Genomic DNA, 24,861 nt, shown 5'->3' with positions numbered 1-24,861 from the left:
AGTATTCATTAAGTAACAAGTAATTTATGATTTATCTTGACAACATAGTGGGCTCCTATGGGATGCCAAAGCTGTTAAAGACATACAGTCCATGGAGTTATAACTTACAAAAATAGCATATTAATGTGAACGATCATCTGGCAGTGATGAATGCGACTGTAAACTGTTTCCTGATCATATAAACTAAATAGAGAAATACACGCGTGTCTGTTGAGTATGAAAAGGCGGGCTTTAAATACATAAATGACTGGGCCATCGACGCACAGTGATGACGCACTGAGACGTATCCAATTTGCGACGCGCTTGACATTTTTCTTCCCATGAGGGGTTCGGTTCGCAGTAAAACGTTAAGACACAGTTAAACCGTGACTTCTTCTCATCTACGACATAATGTCTTTTCATGACGACGAATCCTCGGACCTGGGACTGGCGGGGCAAACCAAGCTGGAGAGCTTCCTGTTCAGTAAGAAACCTTTGTGTTTTCCTCTGCATTTATACACTTCTGTCAGCGCACACGTGGGTGTCACCTGTAAAGCTTCTCTAACATTTCTGATAGAAATGAAAATGAACTTGGACTTATTTAACTTTAAGTTTTCAGACGTGCGTGTTTGAAAATACACTGGCCGTGTTAATAATCAGTTAATTTTGGGTTTTCTAGGCTGCGAGCTCTCCTCCAAAGTCCCGTTTTACACATTCCAGGAAGATGAGGAAGAAGAGGAGGAGGAGGAGGAGGAGGGCCTGGAGCACTTCCTAGAGCTAAGAACAGTATGTCTTAAAAGTTTCACACCCGAAATTAACTTGACCTATAGGCCAATTAATTACATGGCTAATCAGAGGGAGACTACTGTAAATATTGTGCCTAGTTTGAAGATGCAGCTGTTAACTTTTGACATTCCTTATTCCCCTGCACTTCACTTGTCAATGTCATTAAATAAAATACACTCTGTATCATAAGATTTCCATGCTACATGGTTTAGTGCAGCAAACTAGAGTGAGCACTCTGAATAAAGGTCAATGAATTTCCTGCAGGTTTGTCTAGGAGAGGGTGCCAAAGAGGAGAGCAACGTGGTGGAGGTCACAGCCATGAACCACCAAGGAAAGACTGTGTCAGTGCCCATCGCCAACCTTCACATTAGCTGTCTACCCATGGTACACTGCAGTGTTGTGCAGAAAAAAAACTCCATAAACAGTGGAAACATGTTAAAGGCGTTAAATTCTGGTTATTCTCTGTCCTCAGGTGAGTCTAGGAGAGTTTGAACTCAAAGCACCAGTGACCATCAGATTAAAGGCGGGATCAGGACCAGTAAATGTCAGCGGACTGCACCTCATTGGTAACTAAAGCCTTCCAAACACTGTATCTTTTATTCTTATTCTTCAGCATTAGTGATACTTGTTTTTACTTCTCTGCCACTCACATGCAAATAAATGTTCAAAAGAACTTGTTCAAGTATAGTTTAAATATGAGAAAACACAGTTTACACAGAAAACTCACATTCAATATAATAACTACCACAGTTGAAAATGTACAATTTTCTGCTTTATGGAAAAGAACAGCTTGTGTTATAAGATAAATAAGATTGTTCAGCAAGAACTAAAGACCTTACCTGAGTTCAGTTGATGAATCAACGGAGTTGTTCTGTCCTTTGATTGGACTGTGCCACCAGAATCCATATGCAGTAGTTAACACTGTTTTTTTTGTGCAGCATCAAAGGTGGAAGACTCCGATCTGTCTGGAGAGGAGGATGAAGATGATGATGAGGAGGCTGAAGAGGAGATCACCCCTATCAAACCTGCGAAAAAGAAGCAGAAGCAGTAGATGAGAGGCTGTTCGAGAATTTTGGAAGGGCCTTATTAAGTTATTGATTTATTTGTACACCAAACACCAGTCTTTTGTTTCAAACAGAGACTTTATGCGGAGCTGCAGCTTCCTGTTCACGGCCTTGTGACTCTTACTGTGTGCTGTGGATGCCTCTCCTCTCAGTCAGAGCAGCTCACCTATCTGCTCCACCTAGGACATTACTTGTAAAATAACTTTTGCTACTAAATAATCCCTAGTGGTTTTTTTACTGCTAATCATAGAAGTCACAACCCACTCATGTGGAGTGACCGCACCGATGGTATAAGCTACATCTTTTATCTCCAGTGGATTTTGGTAAATTTTGAAGATGACTGTTCTTACAGTACACATTTAAGAACACATTCCAACAGATGTGACTTCAAGACAAAAAAAAAAAAGATTTTCCAGATTGCTCTTATATAGGTCCATACAGAATATCAAATGTCTGATTAAAAGTGTTTCTACTTGCAGGTGTTTGAACTTCAAAGTACTGTTTTTCTATAAAAGTAAATGTGAACATTTTGTACATGCAGTGAATTCTGTCTCATTTTTATTTGATTGCTTTTTTGGGGATGTGGCCAGTGGGGCCAGTTAATGAACATGCCAGAATATTTATATATATATATACACATATAGATTATATTTTTAGATGGAGCCATAAGGCAGGAGAAAATGGGAAATCTCAGAGAATATTCTGGGGCATAATGGACATGAGATGGTTGTGTAACAGTATTATATAATCAGTTTTTGAATAATTAAAAATGAACCATCTTTAAATATGAGCAAAAAATGTTTTCAAAACCTTAGGTGTGAAATTCTCCAAGTATTTCTCTGATGCAAACAGCCTGCAGAAATGTTTGGATTTAAAAGGAAGATATGCAGAGAAATAGTGTCATTTTCATATTTGTTTTATTTCCAGTTATGGGAATTTTGGACTGGCCTACATTCAAATAATTAAAAAAAAACAATGTGCATTGCGTGAAACTGGAGTTTTAGGTGTGTGTGATTTCAGTACATACAGTTCTTAACGGTTATAAATCTGAAGTAATCTGAAGCTAAATTACTTGGAAACAATTAGACAGGACACCATCAGTCGTTAGTGTTTGTCCATGTTTTAACAGCTGTAACACATGTACTCAGTGTTGGACCAGGCAGCAGGGACTATGCAGATTCAGAAGGGAAAGTGAAGGAACACAAAGTCCTTCGACAGCTGATAAATGATGATATGGTGGACTCTTCCCAATGTTATTCATCCCAGCTCCCACCCAGTCGTAGCGAAGTGACACAGCTGAACATAGTTCCCTTGATGACAATAAATGGCGTAAATTCACCTTTCTACTGTGGGACACGCTGCCCGCACATTGTCACTAAGTTTTATGTGTTTATTCCCAGTTTTATTTAAGCAAAGGAACTTTAATTTATTGTTTTTAAATATTAACGTAGGGGAATACATAGCTTAATACTTACCCTTTTTAGTCGACGCTAAATCATACGCCATTTTCAAGTGAAACTGTTCTCAATTCAAACGCCCACATTAAATAATATATTAACCTATTTTCCGTATTAAAATATGAATAGGCTACACCTTAAGCCTTTAAAAAAAAAAAAAAAACTTAAATAACACATTAAACGCATAGTCCGCCATATTGGGCTGCCGTGATTTTCCAGTGGCCCGGAGTGGAGAAATAACTAGTCTAATGAACGTTTATCACACGTTACTTTAAACACTACGAGTTCACAAGTAGTTGACGCACACCACGTGACAAGACGTAACCTCTTGACGTCATCAAACACACCAACCTTTACGGCATGCGTAGTACAACGATATTTTAAAGAGGGAAAAGAACAAATATTCTGTTCAGTCTATTTTCTTTTTTTGATTCGTTATTTTTGGAGTAATTCCTTCTGTGTAATTTCATATATTTCCTACAATATTTCTTTGCCTCTTAGTGTAATTTTTTAAAAAGTGTTTTGACATTTTTCTTTTGTTTGGATATTATTTATTCACTCCAATAACTTGTCTTTGTTTGGTCCAGCGACAGCGATAAGTAGAACAATTAAACAATCTTCCACTAGGTGGGAGCAGATGGCTCTAAAAAGTTGAAAAGTGAAATATCCAGACCTGTTGAAAAAGATCTTCAAATGTCTTTATTTATTTTTTCCCAGTATTTCGGGGTAGTGTTCAACTAAACAGGTCGAAGTTTAATACTAAGTTAGTAAATTGTGATTAAATTGAAACTAGAAGATGTTGTTCATTCCTTCTGAGAAAGAAAATTCAGTAAACAGAAAAAAGATTAAATAATAGATAGATCAGATCAATAAATATGCTCACAAAACAAAAAATATGAACGAGAAAAAGAGCAAAAATATTGAATGTGAATGCAGTATGCTTACACATATGTATTATCTTGTACATGTTTCATTTAAAACATGAACAGAGCAGATAAACACTCTAGCCTATTTTTGTCACCATACTTGTTATTTAATTATAAAATCATCATCACTCTAGTGCCAATTACTGCCATGGAGACATGAGAATTCCACTACCTGTGTGATGCACTTGACACTGACAGCAGGTTTCAGTTAATAAGGAGACAGGACTGAGACAGAAGGCTCAAAGTCAGGGAGAGGGCAGAGGTGGTTTCATCAGGGAAAACTTTAATGAATCGTTTTGCATCACCAGGCTGTTGTGCTCGCTGCTTTCACCCTTGAGTGTCTGAGATGGTTGCTTCTTTTACGAGTACAGGAGTGTTTTCCTGTTAAGGTTGGTGTGATATAACACTGCACAGAGATGACAGTACATGGTTTGCTCCAGAACATCTCTCCTCCTATATAATGTGTTATTTGCAACATGTAATTCTGGCTGTAAATAATCATCAACTTGACACATTGCTATTGCCTTTCTTTACTCTGCTTTCTGAACAATGTAGGCCTGTGATCCTGTATTTTTTTATTTTTTTGTTTGGAAAGTGAAGTGAAGTTTTTTGAGGTCGGTACTCGGTGCGAAGGTTTGAGAACTGGTGCTCAACGGCATCATGTGATGCAGAGCACAGTGGGCGACTAGTCCTACAAATAGTTAATGTCACTGCGAGCAGGTGCTGCTGCTGGTGCTCATTTTCTGACTCATAAACCACATCCATCTGGTGAGTGTGCTGAGCGGCAGTTTGTGAACCCTTACACAACTTTTATTGGGTGTGAGACTTTTATGGTACAGTGTCTGTGTGACCTTCGTGCAGAGGTTACGGTTGTGTTCAGAGCCATACCTGTCCTGGGGAACAGGCAGCAGCATGTAAATTGATTTTCTGAAAAAGGCAATGGAAATGATGCAATAACCACCAACAAACAGTTCACACACACACACCAGCAGTTATTCAACAACTCCACGTGTTAAGGAAAATACAGTAACCTCGCCCAACAGATTTAAACACGCCGCTTCACTAAATTCAGCACAAATGTCACTTTTAATGACTGCTGCACTTTCCCCATCATTCCACTTCTTTATGACTTGTACACAGAGAGCATCATTCTGTCGCCATCACATGCCGCAGTCATAATGCACGGCCTGACTCCATCCCTTGGCAAAATCTGTGTCCATTCTTCAAAGGGCAATGTCCTCCAGCTCATCTCAGTACTGTGTGCTTTCAAACTTTTCCTCACCAGTAACTGTGAATTCCTGGTGTGGTTTATATATAAGCCTAGCTTAGCGAAATTTGAGTAAACCCTGGGATGATGTTCCTGTTTGAAGGTCCAGTGATGCTCAAGCTTAAGCTTTCTTCCAGACAGATTTTTTTAAAGGATTTTTTTCCTGATTGATTCAAGTCATCTTTGTAGTTCTCCAGTGGCTCCACAGTATATGACACAGTACTCACAAATGTTTCTTTTTCATTGCATTACTGTAAAGAACAGAAAACTATACAGTACTACCTAATAATATATGAGCATACTGGGGTTTAACTCGACCAGGCTGTCTCAAGATTGTGTATTTTGGTAAATCCAGGTGTCACACACACACACACAAACCCATATTACCTGCATTCTTTGAATGTTACCTGTTTCATCTCCATTGAAACACCCTGGGAATTAGTTCATGTTGCTGCAATTACAATAAGCGACTATACATGTTCATCATCTTTGATGTGTGTGTGTTTGGGTGCATATTAGTTTTGGCACAGACTTCAAAGTCCTTATCAGATAAAGGTTAGCATTCTGCGTGGTTGATGAATAGCTGATCAGTATTCATTACACTCTGTTTGTCCATGTTCCTGTCAACATCATCAAAAGGGCTTTGTGTGTGTGTGTGTGTTGTTTGTGTGTGTGTGTGTGCGTGCGTGTGTGCGTGCATGCACAAGTACTTGCATTTGTTGCCCCTTCAGGACCAGCAGTTTCAACAGTACCTTGAGCCTAGTTCTAAGCAGCCAGGTTATGAATTTATATCCAGATATACCACAGTCACTGCCCGAGCAGCAGCAGCTACTGTAGTATTTAATGTGATAAGACACTAAATCTACAGAGCTATGTTCAATATTTGAGTAGTGCTGTCATCCAAAGTCTAATCCAGTGCACATTAGCTGATGTGCTGATGTGCACATATGGGAGAGCCGAGCATCCCACTAATAATGAAAAACATTAGGAATAACTTTTTGGCAGAACCATCGTCCAGGTCTCTGGGACTCTTAGACGGAACCATAGCCAGCAGAAAAGTGTTCTATGGTCAGAAAAATCCATGTTTTATTGACATGGACTCCATGTGTCAAAATGAGACTGATATCAGTGAGCGGTGCAAAGTCCTGTATCTGTAACGATAGGAAGCTGCAGGGGTAAATATGACGTATGAGTGCATAAGTCATTATTGATTCAGATGTTAAAGACACTTATGAGTCAGTGAAGAAAAAGCAATTCATCACCACAGTTCAAGGCTTCACTCTGCACAAATGTATGTGAGAAACAGACAGTTTGCAATTCTATTGAAAATGTCTTGCACGTCAAGAGGAGGAGAATCAGACGATGGTTTGAGATGGTGCATCAATTCCACTACCTGTAACCAGTAGTATATGGAGATAGTATACGACAGATATTAACATTTGTTCATTTAAGAAATATAATTTAAATAAATATCTTTTCAGTGACCTTAAAAGTCTTAGTTGAATTATTCTGAAAATGTGTTCCTTTTATTACAGTATGTATAAATCACAGAGCTGAGAACTGTGTGAAACAAAGAGATAGTGCTCCACTACACCTCTTTAGCCACTGGCTAAAGCACATAAACAACAGCTGCACAACAGCTGACAGTTCCACCCGCACACTGAACTCACACACACACACACATGCACACACACAAAACTGGCTCACGTTCTGCTGCAGGCATGGGTGTGTTGTGCCGACTCACATACAGCTTCAACACACCTGCCACAACAGAGCACAGCTGTCAAGAGCATCACCCTTCACCCTGTTCATAACCCCGGTGCACACACAAACACACCCACACACACACAGCTCTACCTCTACTGCACATACATGTGGAAGCACACAGGCTGATTGTGTGCTGACACCTGAGCTCACACTTTCTTGCACAACAGGATTCAACATTTCTGTCGACGGGCAGCGAAAAAACCAAACAGTTTTTTTTCTCTACGCCTTCACTTTTTTGTGCTGCTGCTGCTGCTACTCTGACAATTTAGAGTTAGACTGTGTAACCACCTGCAGTGGTATTTATAAGGAGACTACAGACTGTGGTAGTGATTTTTTTTATTAACATTTTACAATGTAAATGCAGCCACAGAGAGAAACCCACAGACGTCAATAAAATTATTTATGTGGATTGCATTAAAAGTGTGCTCTCCCCCTTAGTATCCACTGTATGTTTTATTAATAACACACACAGTAGGAATGGTGCACAAGGGGAATGCTAATAGATTTACATCACTCTGTGACACACACACACTCACACACACACACATGTCAAACCGATGCTGTAACTAAACGTCAGCTCCACCTCTTCTTCCGCCTCGTGTATTCGCTGCTAATGAGAGTATTCTTCTTCTAGACGTGTATCAAAAAGTTTTCTATTAACACTCTTGTATTCAGGTTGGGAAGAAAAACAGACTCAGAACTGCTGAGTATAAAACTGAAAATGAAACATAAGAGGCAAAAATTTTATAACCCATAAATTAGTGATGCACCTCCTCCTCTCAGCCTGGTGGGGGGGGGGGGTAAAGGGACACAGGGAGATGAGGGGAGTCTCTGAGTGACAGATAAGTAGATGACTTTACTGTCGCAGCCCTTATTAAAAAGCTATGCATATAGCATCCGCCGCTCTGACCATCTCCTCCTCCTCCGCCTCCTCTGCATCGAGTCCTGGCAAATGACACCCCAGGAGAGGACGAGAGGGAGGTGCCACTCATCAGTTATTCCTGTTCTCTGACCTAACTTGACAACCAGCTCCAATAATGAGACAGAAAAGGGATGCAACAGAGACCGGGATGTTGACAAGGGAGGGAACCGTCCTCAACCAGCAGACCATACATCTGCTGTTCCCTGGACTTCAACCGTCAACACAATCTCCACCTCCGTGTTCTGTAATTCCTCCAAATCCATTAAACATCTATTATGAGGTCATCTGCTGTTTTTTTTATCACCAACTTCACTTCCTAACTATGAATAGACCGTAGATAAGTTTGAGGGTGGGATGCACTGAAATAACTTCTGGTCTGTTTCTGTTTCCACAGGAAGCTCTGACATTTCAGCACGTCACGTAATGTGCTCCTCAGCACAGACGGACCTCGAGCCGTGATGAATTAGTTTTAGAATAATGAACCTCTGCCAAACAGCTAATATTTTCAACCAATAACCTTCATTTCACACGAAATCACCTGATGGCCATGTGCTTTTATACAGAGCAACACTTTTTTAACCACAGCCTTTCTGACCATATTAGTTTAATCAGGGAACCATACATCATGTATTTTGCCAAGAGATAAAAAAAAAAATTACATAAATACACGAAAGAAAACTGAATAACATTGACTTTGGCCCTGGAAGTATTCACCCGTTTCTAAGTATGCTAGAGGCTAATGTCATGTGGGAAGACAAAACTACTGCAGCTACTGAAAAGAAAACTCCTACAATAAAAACCCACTTGTGCTGCTCTGGTATTTATATTTCCTCTAAGTCCCTTCCAACTTCACAGGATTACATTTTTGACAAAACCAAAGCTAAATTCAATCTTTATACTCCCAGTGAGGATGGTGTTCTTTGTGTTTCATCCCTCTCCCTTCCCTGTCTGGCAACATATCTATTAGCATTGAGTAGTTTTTGTATCCTAGATAAAAATGGATGCTCGGTAAATGAAGCATTAATAAGAAATGCTGTGTCTAAAAATTTTCTTGCTCATTTCAAATGCCCTTAGGAAATACCAGGATAATAATGGGTAATAGTTTTGTTGGTAAATGTGTAAAAGGCAATAAAACTAAAAATAGTTTTAGCTCAGTGAGTTTAGAAAAGTGAATTAAGAGGTTCTTTATTTGGTTCCAGGCAGAAACAGGAAATGGTCAAGAGCCTTTTTAGGGCACCAATGAAACCACACGTCAGGACCTGTGATGACGTTTTTTAGTTCACTTCTTTAAGAGTATACTGTATTGTTGACACTGGCAAATGCATTTAATTTGAAATAGACAAATTACAGCGTTGCTGCTGTCACAGTGATTCATTAAATAAACAGTGATTCCCGAAATAGAGCAGTAAAGGAAAACGAAGGGGACCAAAGGAAAAAGCGGAATGAAAATCTGAGACTGCTTCAGCGATAATTCTCTTTTATTACTTGTTGATAAAATGCTTGGCTGAAGACTGTCCATACAGACTGTAGAAGTCAGGCTGTCTGGCGCTGTGGGAGGCTTCCATCAGCCCCCTGACAGGGTAATGCTGCAGCGGCTGGTTCGTAGGGAGTGGAGCATGTGCAGGGAACTCCTGAGAAGTCATGGAGGGGAAGGAGTCTGTCGCCGGGTACGGAGGCTGGGTACGAGCAGCGGGGGCCCTGGAGTAACAGCAGTTATTCTGAGCGCACATCAGTATGTTGCGCCCTTCGTACATGGCTTGTGTTGACGTCTCCCCACTAGGGAAGTGGGAGGAGGAGAAAACGGTCCCTGAGTGGTGGCCAGAGGACGACCCCAAAACCATAGCTGGGTGAGCTGGAGAGTCCAGGAGCCGACTGTGGCCGGGGCCAATGTGAGAATTTTGAGAGAGGAACTCGGAGGAGTACATGGACAGGGCTCGATGGAGGGAGGGCTTTTTACTACTGCAGAGCAGCGGTGGTTGATTCTGGGAGGGTGAGTTTTCTGTGTCACTTTCCCCGAAGCTGATGCTGTATTTTCTTTTCTTTAATGCTGAACGGTTCTCTGTCTGGTAGCAGGCAGAGTTGCTCTGAGGCTGGAAAACCTCCACTATGGTTTCCTCTTTAAACGGTTCTAGGAATAGGGCATCAAAGTAAGTATGAAATATTGCAATCATGTGTGGATTTTTAAAATGTCTTCTTACCTGCCAGAATTTTTCGCAAGTCCTTCTCTCTGTCTGACAGGTCAGAAAGCAAATCATTGGAGTTGAGTCGTCCCACTCTGATTGGAGGAATGGCATGACTCAAGTGTGAATTGAACCTTCAATAAACAAACAAACATTAAAACCTGCATAAACTACATGCTGTTTATTCCTGTGTTCAAGAGCCTTTACCTGTCCAGCAGCATCTTGAATGGTTTGGTATTCTGAAAAAGTAATAAAAAGTTTTTTTTATTATTATTAAAGAAACAGCACACAATGCTGTTATCAGTGTGTATTAGTTGAGCTGAGGCATCAGCCAGTGTTGCACATAATGCATTCTGTTCTCTCTTAAGTCCAACATTATATTCCGTGGCTGTAAAACAATTACTTATGATGCGTTGGTTTTTTTTTGTTTTTTTGTGCCTGTGCAGACAGCGTATGTGAGAGAAATGTGTGGCTGAATTATTTTTACCTTCACACAGTTTATGCTTTCTGCTCTTTGGGATAACATTTGTACTGAGCTCAGGAGTTTTTCCATCTCCTGACGCCGAGCTTTCAGCTGGAGACCCTGCTGAGAGTTCCTCCTCTCGTATATGATGCAGCTGCTCTCCAGCATCTGCATGGTTTCATTGTGCTTGGCTTGGAGCAGCGCATGCATCCTCTGATACTGGGCTCGCAATCTCTCCATCAGTTCAGACACTGCATCCTGTACGTGGGTTGCAAATATGAGTGCTGTTAAGTATGTTAGAAAATAGACCCACAGCAGTTACACAGGGCATCACACTGCTCTAAATTAATTATAACAATGAGTTGGAACAGAGTGGTGGAAAGACTCCAGGAAGTTAAAAAGGTAAAAAACAAACGAGTTTTGTGAAAACAAGTAAGTGGAGTGGCAGCTATTTTAAGTAGACTCAAAAACCCAACTTAATCAATGTGATTTTGTTTAGAACAGTTTTTTAAAAATAACTAGTTTGTCTGTTTTAAAAAGAGTAAAAAGATGCAGTAAAAACAGCTAACATTTTCTCTAATAAAAATACCTAATACTTGAAAAAAGTATGCTAAGATAAAAAAATATTTAAGCTAAAAGTACATTTAAATACACATGTGGTTGTAAGTAACAAAAACAACACCAAAAAAGTGCTGATGTTTGTCTCTTTTTTGTCCTTTATTTGTATGGAGGTCTTGTGGTTCTATACCTTCATCACTGTCCTGTCTGTCTCCAGCCTGGTAATCTGCTCATCTATGCACTGGACACGACCATTCAGTTTGTCTTTCTGCTTCATTAGCATGGCCTGCAGAGGGATAACAAACAGACAGCAGACAGATGAGAACCTCAAAAAAAAAAAAAAAAAAAAAAACCTCTAAGAACAGGGGGAAAAAATACTGCATTTCTTTTTGAAAAGAAAGTGCTGGGATGTAAGTAAATCTAATTGCTATTCATTAATCACTAAGACATCCTTGTCCACAATTGTGATTAAACACAGGAAACAACAGCTGCCGGGCTGCCACTGTCGACCACATGCAGTTATCCATTAGGAGAGTAGTCGAAACAAACGGAATTGCACAAATCCATCTTGGATTGCGTCTAAGTTTATCAGGGAGCCTCCTGCATCAAATAGGAGTCCATTGTTGGGACCAGGCTGCTTCCTCCGTCAGCCACAGCCAACTGCAGTCAGAGCCAAAGGCCAGTGAAAGGCACTAAGTGTTTTTCTCTATTTACTGTTCAGGCTAATTTACAGTCGCAGACTAAGGACATGGGAGGACAGGTTGTGTTTTAAAGTAACTATTTCTCAATGAAAAAAAAAAAGTACCGAACCCGAACACAACCTTCTATAGTAATTAATGTGGGATTTTTTACAACGCATGTTATGGTTCAGTGAGGAGCCAAAAAGCACTGTGGGCGCTGCACCTCCCTGCGCCGCTCTTAACATTTTGCATAGCTTCTTTTGTTTGCATTCACCTCCGTGTCAGTGACAGACTGCTGTGTCTGTGTGCACTCCTGGCCCTTCACATGAGTGTGCATGGGGAGAAACGAAATGGAAGGAAAGGCAAAGTGCTGGGGTGCCTTCTCTTTGTATAGGCTAAACCAACAAGTGATGGTAGAAAAGGAGAAAGACACATAGAAAAGAGAGAAGCCAACAACAAAAAAAAAAAAAAAAGAAGTTGGGAGCAGTGAAGGAGAAGAGAAGGACATTCCTACAGTCTCCAGTGAGGAGGTTACAAGGTTTCTACCCAGCGGTATCACAGCAACAGGCCTCTTCAGCTGCTAACAACACTCCTGGAGTCTTGTGTGCAACAACTGATCGGCCAGTGAGTTTACCGCAGCAAATGACAACATTTGTGTGCTAGTCTGTACGCTTACAATGATATGAAAAGGAAATGAAAAGCCCATGCAGAAACAAGTGGAACAATACCGCTTCTCCTTGTGAAATAATTAATTTTGAGGAAGACAATTGCTGACACTTGTGTCACCTGGGAAACAGGAGAAACATTCCTCCCTGCTCCTCTGGAGGAGGTACTGAATTAAAAGACCAAACAAAACAAACCATGGGATTGTAATGTTCATCAGCAGCCATGCTACCCTGTGTATTTTATCAACTTTTTCTTTGAAAATAGCCAGAAGGCTTTAGTACATTAATATATAACAGTGTTAAAAACAGACACGGTAGGTGGCAGTAATAAAATGTCTGCCATTAAGCTGCCATTAAATCCAATGAAAAAGAAGTTGGGCCTGTTAGCAGAATAAGCTAACGTTACCTAAGCCTTGGGGGAGACGTTTTTTTTTTTCACGAAATCCTTTTGTTGTCGTAAAATTACATTTTAAAACTTAAAATAAAATGTTTTTTTTTGTGCCCCCTTAACCTAAACTTATTTTGGTCTAGATCCACACACAGCCCTTTAGTTCTGCTCTGTTTGTCACCTAGTCTTTTGGGGCTGTACATTAGCTAATAGCTAACTCTGTTCTAAGCTGACTCTACCAGGGCTGCTTTGTCTTTAATGTCAAATTGCTGACAAATCCTTTCCACTGGGAGCAGAGAAGTAGGTGGTGGAGTGCTGCTGGAAAAAACAGCCCTGAAAACACGAACAGAGGTTAACTACAGTGAGTCAAACATTAGGCAAAAGTTAGCTGAAAGACGACATTGCTGACAACAACTTAGAAACAGCTCATTGAACTGGACGCCTTCAGCCACACAACAATAAAATGACTTCCCATCTTGCATTTTTTCAATGTATAGCCATATAATTATGTCTGAGTTTGACTGGTGACAAATGACTTGTTATTGTTGTACAACATCCAAAAGATGCTGCGTCATGATTTGCATATTCTGAAGAATCAGGATGTTGTAAGTCATCCTGTTGGACACATGACAAACGACACCGTAATGTGCCTCTCTAAATCCTGTTTTATTACCTTCACAATACCTAAGGTAGTTTTTTTTTAATTATACCACAAAACAAATTTCACACATTTCACATGCTGTGATACTCACATAGTAGATACTTTAAGGTACTACAGACTTGTGTTAATGATCAGTATCTTCACACCCCATCACAGGTACCTCAAGGCTGCCTTCCGTTGGTACTGTTTATTAATAAATTGTTAAACGATGAATGCAAATTGTTCTTACTGCTGAAACATATAATTGCTAAGATGCTCCTGTACAACAAGCTACACCTTCATGGATTTGCCTTCAATTTCCTTCTCAGAAGTTGCAGGGAAAGGTCTGACCTGCGGATCTGTCTGCAGCGTCATGAAAGCCTGTCTTTGTCAAGATAGAACTCACACCAATGATCACTTTCCTACTTTCCCATTTAGGCTCCCAGACCCCCATTGATAGCCAGAGAAGCTCATGTTTAAATGAGGAGCCTGGGGGGCTCAATGAACAGAGAGCATCTTTCACTATCAACTAACAACTATTCCTATGAATGAAGCAACGGACAGCACTCAGCATTCTGGGCAACTGACTCACTCGGCCCTGGTTACTGGAGACTGCAGAAAACAGAGCTTCCATGAGCAACAATTTCCTGTTGCAACACTTTTAAAAAAAACAAGGTGAAGTTGGGTTGGAGGTTTCGTCCTATCTCTGCTTATCAAACAGGCACCACCATTTCCATGGTCAGTCCTTATTATTTCAAGTTTTCCGAGTCAACTGTCAAGGTAACGGTCTTCTAAAGATAGCTGCGAAGCTGTTGGCTCTTTCAATCTGACCAATTTACTGCAATGTTAATATCTGAAATGATAACAGGAATCCAACCAGGGGAATTTCCACATCCTTTGACCAAATGAACAACAGATCCCGTCACACATTAAACATTAACATTAAACAAATTCTCAGTAAGACAAACGTAAAAGCAAAAATGAAATCAGATGACTTGGGGAGGTGACACATTAATCAAAGGCACTGAGCTTAATTTAAATAAGCCAGGAACCCAGTCTCCATGTTACTTTGTTATTCCCACACATGTATGGCTGTGAAGTAACAGAATTGTATGTATGTGTGTGTGTGTGTGTGTGTGTGTGTAGAGGGAGAAAGAGACAGAAAGAGAGCAGCAGTGGAAAGGGCTGAACAGACATCTTTGACCCAATAATAGCCAAAGGCAAGAGCAGGAGTTTGCATCAAAGACTGATAATTAAAAATTAAATCATCGACTCACTGCATAGATATGTGCCTGTAACTCCCTGAACTGTAAAAAAAAAAGAAATTCCCAAATAACACCGCAGATGCCTAAAGTCAAAATACTGCTTAAGGTCAGCCATCGTAAATGGATGGCTGTAAAATAGAATGGACGGCTGACCCTCTCAGTGCATTTGTAAAGGTGAAGTACTAACAAGAAGTACTGTAATACTGTGGGAACGACAGCAGTGGACAAAGATAGACGCACCTTCTTAGGTGGCGACCAGCCAACGCACACCATTATTCTCTTCTTGTCAGGTAGGTGTGCTCAAATACTTTCTAAAGTTTTTTCAGACACACCGAGGTGTTAACATGGTCGGTTTTCACTAATATCTTTTATAAAGGAACACATTTCTGTCTCTAAAAATCAAATTTCAAAGCACCGACCAGCCGAGTGAGCGGTCATTAAATCAGTGGGACTATAGTATACAGACTGGAGTGTTTGGAGTAGAAGGTGTGGGCAGGTTTGCCAACACTGCAAGCAAAGGTGACAAATGCCCTGGGGCAACAGAGAGGGGGGTGGGGGAGGGGGCTTACACTGGGATGGCTAATTATTTCACTCTGACAATGTCTTATTAGTTTTTTTATTTGGCTATCTACAAGATAATTCAATGATATTTCATTTGGAAACCACCCAACAGGGAGGCTATTGAATGCACATATTTATAGGAGTTTTAAAGATATTTTTTCTTGATTTTTGGAAACTTAGCCAAGAGACTAAAACTTTGTAATGCAAGTGGCCTAAATCCACTATTTTTTCCTTCAAATCAGATCGAGGCCAGGTTCATATCTGGTCCTATATCTGGGTAAATATCTGCTATTCTTTTTAAAAGGTCAAACCAAAACTGATTTGACCTTTTGTTCATTAATGTGACAGGGACAGATTTCACAGTTCTGCATAGGAGGAGGTTGGAAACTGCAAGATGAAATGTAAACAACAGAGGAAACTATTACTAAACTAGCATGGTTGATGGAGCTAGTAAGTGGAAAAGAAAAAGATTGTTGAAGCATTGCTTGCTCTCTGGGTGTGGGGTGGTCTAGGGAATGGTGGTCTCAGTGAGCTTCTACCCCCGGAGATCTGGGGATTTTTTGGGGGCTGTGACAGCCCCAGCCGCAGGGATCGCCCAGGCACTTGATGACAAAGTGATCAAATTGATTTACAAAGATCGCACAACTTCAACTCTGACATGCACAGCATCCATTTTAGCATCTGTAAACACAGCATTTGAGTCGCAGAGGGCACACTATACAGAATAAAATGATAGATTTTTCATTCTTAACTTACTGTCTGCTACTTTTCCTGCTTTATTTCAAATAAAAAAAAAACACCGACGAAAGATCATCAATCACAAACTGTCACCCACATATCACTTTAAACAGTGTCTAGAAAAGTTATGTGCGAGAGAAATTTATCTACCTGCACTTGTACTCGTTTTGTATCCACATCACGGACGTGATGTCTTTTTTTAGAACAGTGGGAGATGCAGCACAAAGGACACAGAGCCACCTGGTCTTCCTCACAGTGCAGCAGCCTGTAGTCCTCATGTGTGGGGCAGGTCCAGGCGCTCAGCTCCTCAGCGTCCACTAACAGGTGTCCCGGTGCAGCACAGGGCTGCTGCAGGTGTGTTTGGATGTGAGTCTGGCAGCAGGGCTCCTTGCAGCGCAGGCAGACCTTGCGTACGGGCAGCGAAGGACCTCGTCTGCAGAGGGCGCACTGCAGCACAACAGGGGCCTTCTCGGTATTTAATGCATTGAAACGATTGACAATGTTGGCCAGTTTGAAGTTTTTCTCCAGTACGGGTTTCTGGCTATATTCATGGTTGCATTCTGGGCAGCGGATCCCAGTGCTGATGACACCAGACCACGCCTCTGAGATGCAAGTTTTGCAGAAGTTGTGCTTGCAGGGCAACTGTACTGGTTCTTCGAAAACATTGAGGCAGATTGGACACAGGAGCTCCTCTTCCAGAGCATTTTTCCAGCTTGCATCCATGACCTCTGTGGCTGGATTCAAATAGTTGCTGTAGCAAGACAAGAGGGTTATAGGTCATAAATGACACGGAGCAATACAACCTTGTATAGGTTCATGAAGAGATCAAAGTTGCTTTGGACTTTCTCTGAACTCTGGTGGTTGACTTGAAACAGCTTTAATGTGTTAACAGACACGTTCAATTGTCCTTTAAGACTTGTAATACGGAACTGTACAATACTGGGCTATTTTTGCTAAACTACAAAAAATAGGTTACAACCCTTAAACTGTCTGGTGACCTTGTGTTTTGAATCCTGCTGCACATGGAAACACTGAACTTGCTCCTGTTTTTACTAAGCCTGTCCAAAGTCCAGTCTGGGGCCAAGTCATGGCCCACTTCGATCTCTTCAATCTTCTCTGTGATCACCATGACAATCAAAGATGAAAAATACAAACTAAAAGTTTAAATTCCTCTCTTGAGGTATGCAGCAGTCACTGCATCGTCCAATTATCACTGGTGAAAGTTTCAACAGTCAGTATTACATTTTCCCTCATGTTTTTGTCATTAGACTCAAATGCTTGACATATTCAACAAAAGGGGTCTAGCTTTTATTAACCTATTATTTTGTACTTTTTCTTTTACGGTAGAACAAAACCTTAACTGAGTTGTCACAGTTGTGTTCATTTCCAAGTAACTTAACAACATATAATATATATGTACCATGATTATTTCATTTCATTTCATCATCACTTCAGAATATATATGTACCATGATTATTTCATTTTCTATCACTTCAGCTGTTTTAGGGTTGTAATGAGAGGAACTGTAGCCAATCACAGAAGTCAGTTCATCAGTCTATAATAAAAATTTGGCTGGAAAACAAACCTGGGAGGTACTTTAGCGCCACCTACAGGCTGGAGTGTGTGTATCAGTTTTATTGAGAAAGATGCCATTTACGCGTTTGCGTTTTTGTGCCAAAACATATATTTTAAATATTATAAACGGCCAAATATATATATATACTGTATGTGTGTGTGTATATATGTGTGTGTATACATACGTATACATATATACATATATAGTTATATATATAGCTATATGTATTTACATATATATATACATATCCTCTCCCTATACATATATAGGGAGCTGCTCTCGGAAATTTGGCCCTTTAAAACATTTTGGCCACCCCTGCTCTAAACGCATCTAACCCGGACAAAGTCTATCAGAAGTGAAAAACAAATTCCGGAAAACACACCCGTAGTTAATGTCTGAAAAAAAAACCAACAAGTAAAGTTTCCCTTTATTAAAACTCTGACAAAGTATTATTTGTAATATAAAAATGCGAAAACCGGGACTGTATAACGAAATAACGTCACACTGACATTTTATTTTTAGGCGAGCAGATTCTAGTCTACTTCTGTCAGAAACAACAGTAAAGACACGTATATTGGGTTGTGTTTTAGAAACATACAGAGCCAAAGCTTTACTTTTTACCTTATTTGTTCTTCATGACGCGGTTGAGTAATTCCTGAAATCGTCCAGTTTCCTCTGGTTAGGTTAGAACTGAGTGTGAGAACGAAGCACTGCTCCTCCGCACTGCTGTGTTGAAACGAGTCCGGCTGCACTTTGACTGGTTCCGCTTTCCCGTCAACTCTGACTAATATTTGGTGGAAAGTGCAGTCAGTTGGTGTGACTGGTGGAGAAAGAGCGCAGCACCGTCACACCGACAGACTGCCCCCCTCGTCTGTGTGACTACGGTAACGTGAGCCGTCGGAGACCGTACAGACTGGGAGGAGCTCCGGCTGGCAGGAGAGGAGGCAAATGAACGGTCACAGCAAACTCTGCCGGAGAGACTGTCGATGTGCAAACTGCGTGTGACCCGGCCGAGTCCACACAAACACAGTCTAGGTATCATTTTAAAAATATTAAACCTATTATGATTAAAGGCTACAGCATAATTTTTTAACGCTCTTCACTTCCATCATTACGTGTGGACAGTGTTCTTTGGGTTACATGGCTCTCTCATATCTTTTAATTTTATGAGTTTTATTTCATATGACCAAACGATATTGTTCCGGTATCACATCCTCTTCTGCTCCTTTAAAAACCTCCTGTCTTTACTCCTTCGATATGCTCAACTGCCCCCCTCCCCTTATATACAGTACATACTCATACACATATTCCACTTGTTTTCTGGACCAGACCTGACCTGCCTTAAACATTAGCCTAGTCTCTGCTTCGGTAACCCACCAGTCTCCTGTTCCTGACTACGATTCCTGCCTGTTGTTTCCAGATCCCGCCTCTACATTTTCTAGCTATAGTGCTCTGTTTGCTTCTAATAAGGACTGAGTCAGTCCTGACCTGGTTGTGCAGCTATTGGGTCCTTTCCATACCCATGACATTACCCACATTTCCTAGATCACCCAGAGTCCCACAGAAATTCCTTAATCGTTTGACCAAAAAAACACCAAAAAAAAACAAAAAATAAACCACAAAGAGCATCAATTACTCCACACAGGGAGGGGGCACAAACCATTAAAGCAAATAATGAACAAATAATGACAACATAAATACAAACACTGAAGGAAACCAATGTTTTTGATTCTCAAAGTTTTTTTTAAAATTATTATTATAATGGTTTACGGTTTAGATGTCTCTTTGTACTCCTTGCTGGTTTGAGTACTTCAGGGCCCCTGTCCCAGCATTTATCTCCATATATTACAGGATGTTACAGAAATAGTGTTTGTGGCTTCAAAGCTGGGTGTATCTTTTTGAGTTGTGGGATTTTAGGGAATTGGTTGATATTACTGAGTCAAACAAGCTTGAGTTTTATCTGGTCATACTGTGTAAGTTCTGCATTTCTGACACACAACATTTCAGAAAAATTCCAGATCATCTTGCTGCAGATACCTACAATCTTTAATGCACTTTAGGGTTTACAATCGGCCAGTTCAGTCAAGATAGAAAAGATAACAAAACACAGACAACAAAACACAATATTAAGAAGCTTTACATTTGTCACACTGAATAAGAAAAACATTTAAAAAGTTTTTTTAGGAGTACACTTGTGTGTAAAAACACTGTAGGAAACGACATTTGTTTTTGGCATTGGAATGCTCCTGACAGAGTCAGACAGTGAATGTAGCAGCCTTGATCGTAACAGTCCGGAAGCTGAGGGCAGGTGTCACCTTAAAATATGTGGTCCCAGACACCGAGGAGTCTGACTCCCAGGGGGTCTTATTAATCAAAACCAACATTTGTAGTTCATTTGCCACTGGAGACAAGACAGTGAGATGATCATGAACACAGACTCCTCAACAGATGCTAATCAGACGCCTGACTGGTTATGCTAGATAAACAGACATTTTAACCAGTCATGGCATTATAACAGTCATGATTCATGTTAAGACACAGACTGGGAGGGGAGCAGACTGACAACAGTCGAAACTTTGGTATGACCACAAATGCATTTATGAAAAAATGAATGTCCAGCATTTGTAAATACGACACGCACCTCCTGGTTTGAGAAACAGCACTGACACAGTCGATCCATGCGTGACTTTTCTGCCCTTTCTAAGGCCGCTAGGAGAAACAGAACTAGTTTTAGAGAACTGCAACCTACTACTCAGGAAGTCGTGTCTTGTGATTACAGGATGCATGCTCTGCATTAATGACGTCTGACCTGAAAGGCCATGTCGGAGGAATGACAACATCCTGTTTGCCCTGCAGCTACTCTCGTCACCTATGATTGTTTAAGCAGGTCAACCACCTGTTCCGGCTGGATTGTGAGTAATTTGACATTTTTAGACGTCATTCATAATTGTAAAAAAACAAAAAACAAATACGTGGCAAGTTTGACATGGCAGGAAACAGCTCACAGTCTTCAGATCGGTCTCTGCAGGGACAAGCTATCTTTATGGTTCCTTAAGATTACTGCATGTTCCAAAAGCCTTCTATCCTTGGTGGTCCACTCTTGAAATGTGTTTATAGGTACATTACATGCCCTTTGTTTTAGATTAAATATCTTTGCCTCACTGCAGTGGATTGTCAAACACAGAGTCTGGCAGCACAGAAATCTTCAGCTTCTTCTCGGGCCAGCTGTACTCCTTTGGCAGCTTAGTCTACATAAAGTGAAAGGATAAACAAGGTCAAATTAATCACGGGTTAAGCAGAAAAAGTCCAGAAAAGGAGGTGTGTGTGTCATTTCCCTCACTCACCTCTTCACGAGTGCTGAGTTCCTGTAAATCCCCCAGCATCTGCTCAACAAACTCTTCTGTCAACAGTATCTATAAGAGGAAAGCACAGGGTCCAATACATGCATTAAATATGAAACCGCTGTGTGTTGAAAGCAGAGAGTTCATGTGAGATGTATTAATGTGTTAACCTGAAGCCAGGGGCCGTGAGCTGCATAGGGGTGTTCTTCAGTAGCAAATGCTCCTTCAACCCCAGTGGAGACAAATGTAATGGCTGTGTCTCCATTGATGCTTTTGTAAGTGAAATGCCTGCCATGGAGCAGCCGGCCACTATGAGAAAGAAAGGAATAGGAAAGATCAGGAATAAAAAGCAGATCAAATTATAAGGAAAGTACCGTTTCTCAATCTTATGTCTATTTCCTTCAATTATGAAAATCCAAATTAAAGATACACAATGATTGCTGAGATTGATTCAGTTAAAAAAAAAACTTCCCAAAAGAAAGGTAAACACCCAGAGAAGATTTCATAATGCCAAATGTGTGACCAGTATTTTTCCAGCCATCAAAGCCCACTGAGAGGAGAGGATGCAGTACCGCAGGCAGAGTGGCAGCAGTGTGCCCGACTCTTGGTTGAACTTCAGATGAACACTCTCCAACTGACGTGTTCGCACCAATTCATGTGGAACGATAGCTGACGAACTCTCACTCTCTAAACTGTCCTTTCGACTCCTGTGAAACAGACAGCAAAGTAAAAAAAAAATGGAGTGAAACGATGAATGAGGAAGTCTGTAAGTGGCCTATGAGTTTATGCAGATGTCACAGAGACTTCCAGAAACCGGGAGCAGCACAGTGACAAATCCCGACGTGAAGCCAAAAAAAGAAAAGTTCAGATGTTGAAAGCACTGAGTCACTGTACACTGTGGTGGGAGTTTGTCTGATGCAACCTCTATGTTGAACTAAATTCCTGTTAGAGTGTGTGTTGGTGTGGGGGAGGAAGACTCACTGAGGTCTCTCGTGGCTCTGCCTCTGGTTGTTGATGGGCGGTAGTGCTGCTTTATTGTTGAACTCCAGTCCTTTCCTCAACGTCTCCCTGATCTGCTCTGTGTCTGTCAACACAGCACAGGATTAGTACAGAGTCAACTGAAACCAGTCCTGAGGAAAATCTGCTCCGTCTATTTCAGCCTCATCTTCTCTTTGGCCCCACCTTTACTCGAGAGTCTGCGTGGCTGTGATCCTATGCATATGGACCGGCTGTCCTCCTCGTCCTCAGGCGGTCGACTCAGGTCGTCCCACACACATTTGGCACTGACACCGCTAAGGTTGGAACCTTCTGTCTCAATTCCCTGATCCACTCGCTCCTGCTTAGATAAGCAAGGAATGTGTGCAATCATTAACACTAGCTCACACCAAACACTTCCTGTAAGAAAGCAATCGATTAAACAAATATGATTTTAATTTTATTTTGTACCATGGCTCTGGATCAAACTGTCTCACTGCTTCTACAATGTCAGAAGCCAAATCTGCTTAGATCACAGAATGTAATTACTGTTAAAAGTTTATAATGTTTTATTTTCCTCCATTTACCTGTGTGCACTCCAACCAAGTTTGATTTGTCAGTTTAAAGGCTAACATACTCATGCTGACAACAGCTGTGAAGTATACATTTCATGCGGTATAAAAAAACTATATATAGTGCACTAATCTGAGTGGGAGAACCTGATAAGGCCTTACTTGTAGGTGTGGATCAATGTCAAAAATGGTCTCCCCTCTCCTCATGTCTGTGATTAGCCATGGGCCACCAGCTCTGTACACAGGACAATCATCAACATGAATCCAGGTGAATGTGAACACACACACACACACACACACAGTAAATACATTAACAATCAACCACATCCTCTCCCTGTTGTTTCCAACATGTTTGTGGACTGAAAATATGTCTCGGAACTTGTTCTTTCCTGTTTGCACTTGACCTTCAGGAGCCAAATACAAATGTTGTGCTGAGGAAGACACATTTATCTGCTGACCCCACACAAGCCTGCAGACCTGAACTGCTGCAGGTCAAATAAAAAAAAAAAAAAATCACATCCGGTAATGAGTTTCTAACTGACGTGGTCTTACAACGGAAAATTAACCTATGAACAAGAGAACCAGAAAATGACACATAAATGCTCAAACAAAATAAGCTGAAAAGGTACTCTGACAATATTCTGTATCTCTGACTGCAAGTCATCCAGTCCAGTAAAACACAGGTTTACTTACACTTTAACTCCACGCATAAGGTCCAAGATGCCTTGGCCGTTCCACTGTTGGGCTGCCTGTAGCTCCTCTGTACAGACACCCACAATCTGAAGTAGTAAATAAACACTAACTCAATATTTATGGTTGAATAATGATTAAAAAATAGAACATAAACCAGGCACCTTGTGTTGAAAACAATCCCAAAGACATACCCAAGCTTCTTTCAGATTTGCACTGGAGTAAAGAAAGCTTCTGGAGTTTATCCAGAGACTGTACTGTATAGAAGATCTATAGAATCTCCAGATAATATTTTGAGTGAACTTGTGTATGAATGCTGCAGGTGAAACTGCTACGAACTGCTGTTGGGAGTGCATATCACTCAGACCCCTCGTCTCTTTCTTCTGTGCTACCAACATGTACACACAAAACATATAAGGTTGCATACAAAATGGGCACTGCACCGCAGTAATAATAACAGACAAAAGTATAGTATATGCTATCATATCCAGTCATTTCAGACGTTTGAGACTTGACTTGGGACAAATGTCCTCCGACTTGACGTGGAACATTTCCGGCACGAAGACAAGGACAGGTTTCAAATAAAAAAACAGCAGTTGCAGGAACTCACCTGGAGAAAGCTTACTGAGCCAAAGGGTGTATGAATAGGCTGCATCTGTGGGTCCTCTGTGAGCAGCATGTGCTGGATTCGAGACTCACTGTTGTCTAGTGGGTTGTGCCACGAAACATGGTCGCCACTACAAAACGTGTTTTCTGTCAAAAAATAAAAAGAGAAAAAAGGAACATATTGATTTAAAGAATGGCTACATACATCAAAATGTACTGTTACATTTTATTTTAGGTAATGGCAAGGTAAAAACTCTGATAAAACAGGATATAGAAACCATAAAGGTAGTGCCTGAAGGGGAGTGATAGGTGAGGGAACGTAAGTGATTAAAAGAGAAAAATCTGAAAAAGAATTGCAAGAAAAGAAAAACTACATTTCCCTGTAAGGAAACGGCTTGGGAGGTAACATCCACTAGATTTATTACACAAGAAGTGTGAGGGGAAAGACGGCCTGGAATCAACATTCACTTAGCTCGAGGGCTTAGCCCACCCACGTGCAAATTGACCCCAGCTGGAGAGGGAAGAAGGGCTGGGTGAAGAAGAGGAGAGAATAGCCATCTACTTTTCTGTGTGGTTTTCTATAGTACCAACGATTGAACCACGCTCTGTTGTGTGCACTTGAAACAACCTAAGGATATGAAAACCTTGGCAGAAGTGTATGTATCCACTGCTTTAATGCTCAGTTTAAAGTCTCAAGTTTTTTATTGAATTCAAAGCAGAATTCAAACAAATATGCTTTATACTGAATGTAAATACTTTGGAAAAATCCTCTTTTGTTTTCCAATATCATCTAAG

At 40.7% G+C, this 24,861-nt stretch overlaps 4 protein-coding genes across 5 annotated transcripts in view; 2 read left to right on the top strand and 2 right to left on the bottom strand.

Annotated features, from left to right (window-relative positions):
• The first annotated feature begins 256 nt into the window (after positions 1-256).
• On the top strand, positions 257-2,374 carry npm3 (nucleophosmin/nucleoplasmin, 3). The gene is made up of 5 exons (XM_008321980.2): positions 257-463; positions 659-765; positions 1,030-1,149; positions 1,238-1,331; positions 1,704-2,374. Exons 1-5 carry the CDS (start codon positions 391-393, stop codon positions 1,814-1,816), a joined length of 507 nt encoding a protein of 168 aa, XP_008320202.1. The 5' UTR covers positions 257-390; the 3' UTR covers positions 1,817-2,374.
• A 6,962-nt stretch (positions 2,375-9,336) lies between these two features.
• On the bottom strand, positions 9,337-18,803 carry LOC103387374 (E3 ubiquitin-protein ligase TRIM8-like). Its single transcript, XM_008321979.3, has 7 exons — positions 18,504-18,803; positions 16,457-17,057; positions 11,560-11,655; positions 10,836-11,069; positions 10,556-10,587; positions 10,367-10,482; positions 9,337-10,296 (listed from the first exon to the last, which is right to left on the bottom strand). The coding sequence occupies exons 2-7, from the start codon at positions 17,027-17,029 to the stop codon at positions 9,650-9,652; spliced, it is 1,698 nt and encodes a 565-aa protein (XP_008320201.1). The 5' UTR covers positions 17,030-17,057; positions 18,504-18,803; the 3' UTR covers positions 9,337-9,649.
• A 1,103-nt stretch (positions 18,804-19,906) lies between these two features.
• sufu (suppressor of fused homolog (Drosophila)) overlaps positions 19,907-24,861 on the bottom strand; it is a 6,594-nt gene continuing 1,639 nt past the window's right edge. The window contains exons 4-12 of one of the 2 annotated variants that reach the window (XM_008321978.3): positions 24,071-24,213; positions 23,464-23,549; positions 22,933-23,005; positions 22,406-22,559; positions 22,205-22,307; positions 21,796-21,930; positions 21,394-21,532; positions 21,227-21,295; positions 19,907-21,130 (exon numbers count right to left, since the gene is read on the bottom strand). In XM_008321978.3, coding sequence (XP_008320200.1) covers positions 21,041-21,130; positions 21,227-21,295; positions 21,394-21,532; positions 21,796-21,930; positions 22,205-22,307; positions 22,406-22,559; positions 22,933-23,005; positions 23,464-23,549; positions 24,071-24,213 — 992 coding nt within the window. In that variant the 3' untranslated portion in view covers positions 19,907-21,040. Of the gene's footprint in view, positions 21,131-21,226; positions 21,296-21,393; positions 21,533-21,795; positions 21,931-22,204; positions 22,308-22,405; positions 22,563-22,932; positions 23,006-23,463; positions 23,550-24,070; positions 24,214-24,861 lie in introns of both variants that reach the window. The other variant, XM_008321977.3, reaches the window with a different exon arrangement.
• The window catches only part of zdhhc16a (zDHHC palmitoyltransferase 16a), a 14,775-nt gene continuing 12,879 nt past the window's right edge, over positions 22,966-24,861 (top strand). Inside the window, exon 1 of the mRNA XM_025060526.1 lies at positions 22,966-23,071. The gene's annotated coding sequence lies outside the window, so the exon portion shown is untranslated. The remainder of the gene's footprint in view (positions 23,072-24,861) is intronic.

Source organism: Cynoglossus semilaevis, chromosome 12 (assembly GCF_000523025.1).
Source record: "Cynoglossus semilaevis isolate Cse_v1.0 chromosome 12, Cse_v1.0, whole genome shotgun sequence".
NCBI lineage: Eukaryota > Metazoa > Chordata > Actinopteri > Pleuronectiformes > Cynoglossidae > Cynoglossus > Cynoglossus semilaevis.
Note: the sequence above shows the minus strand (reverse complement) of the source record. Positions and strands in the feature narration are given on the sequence as shown.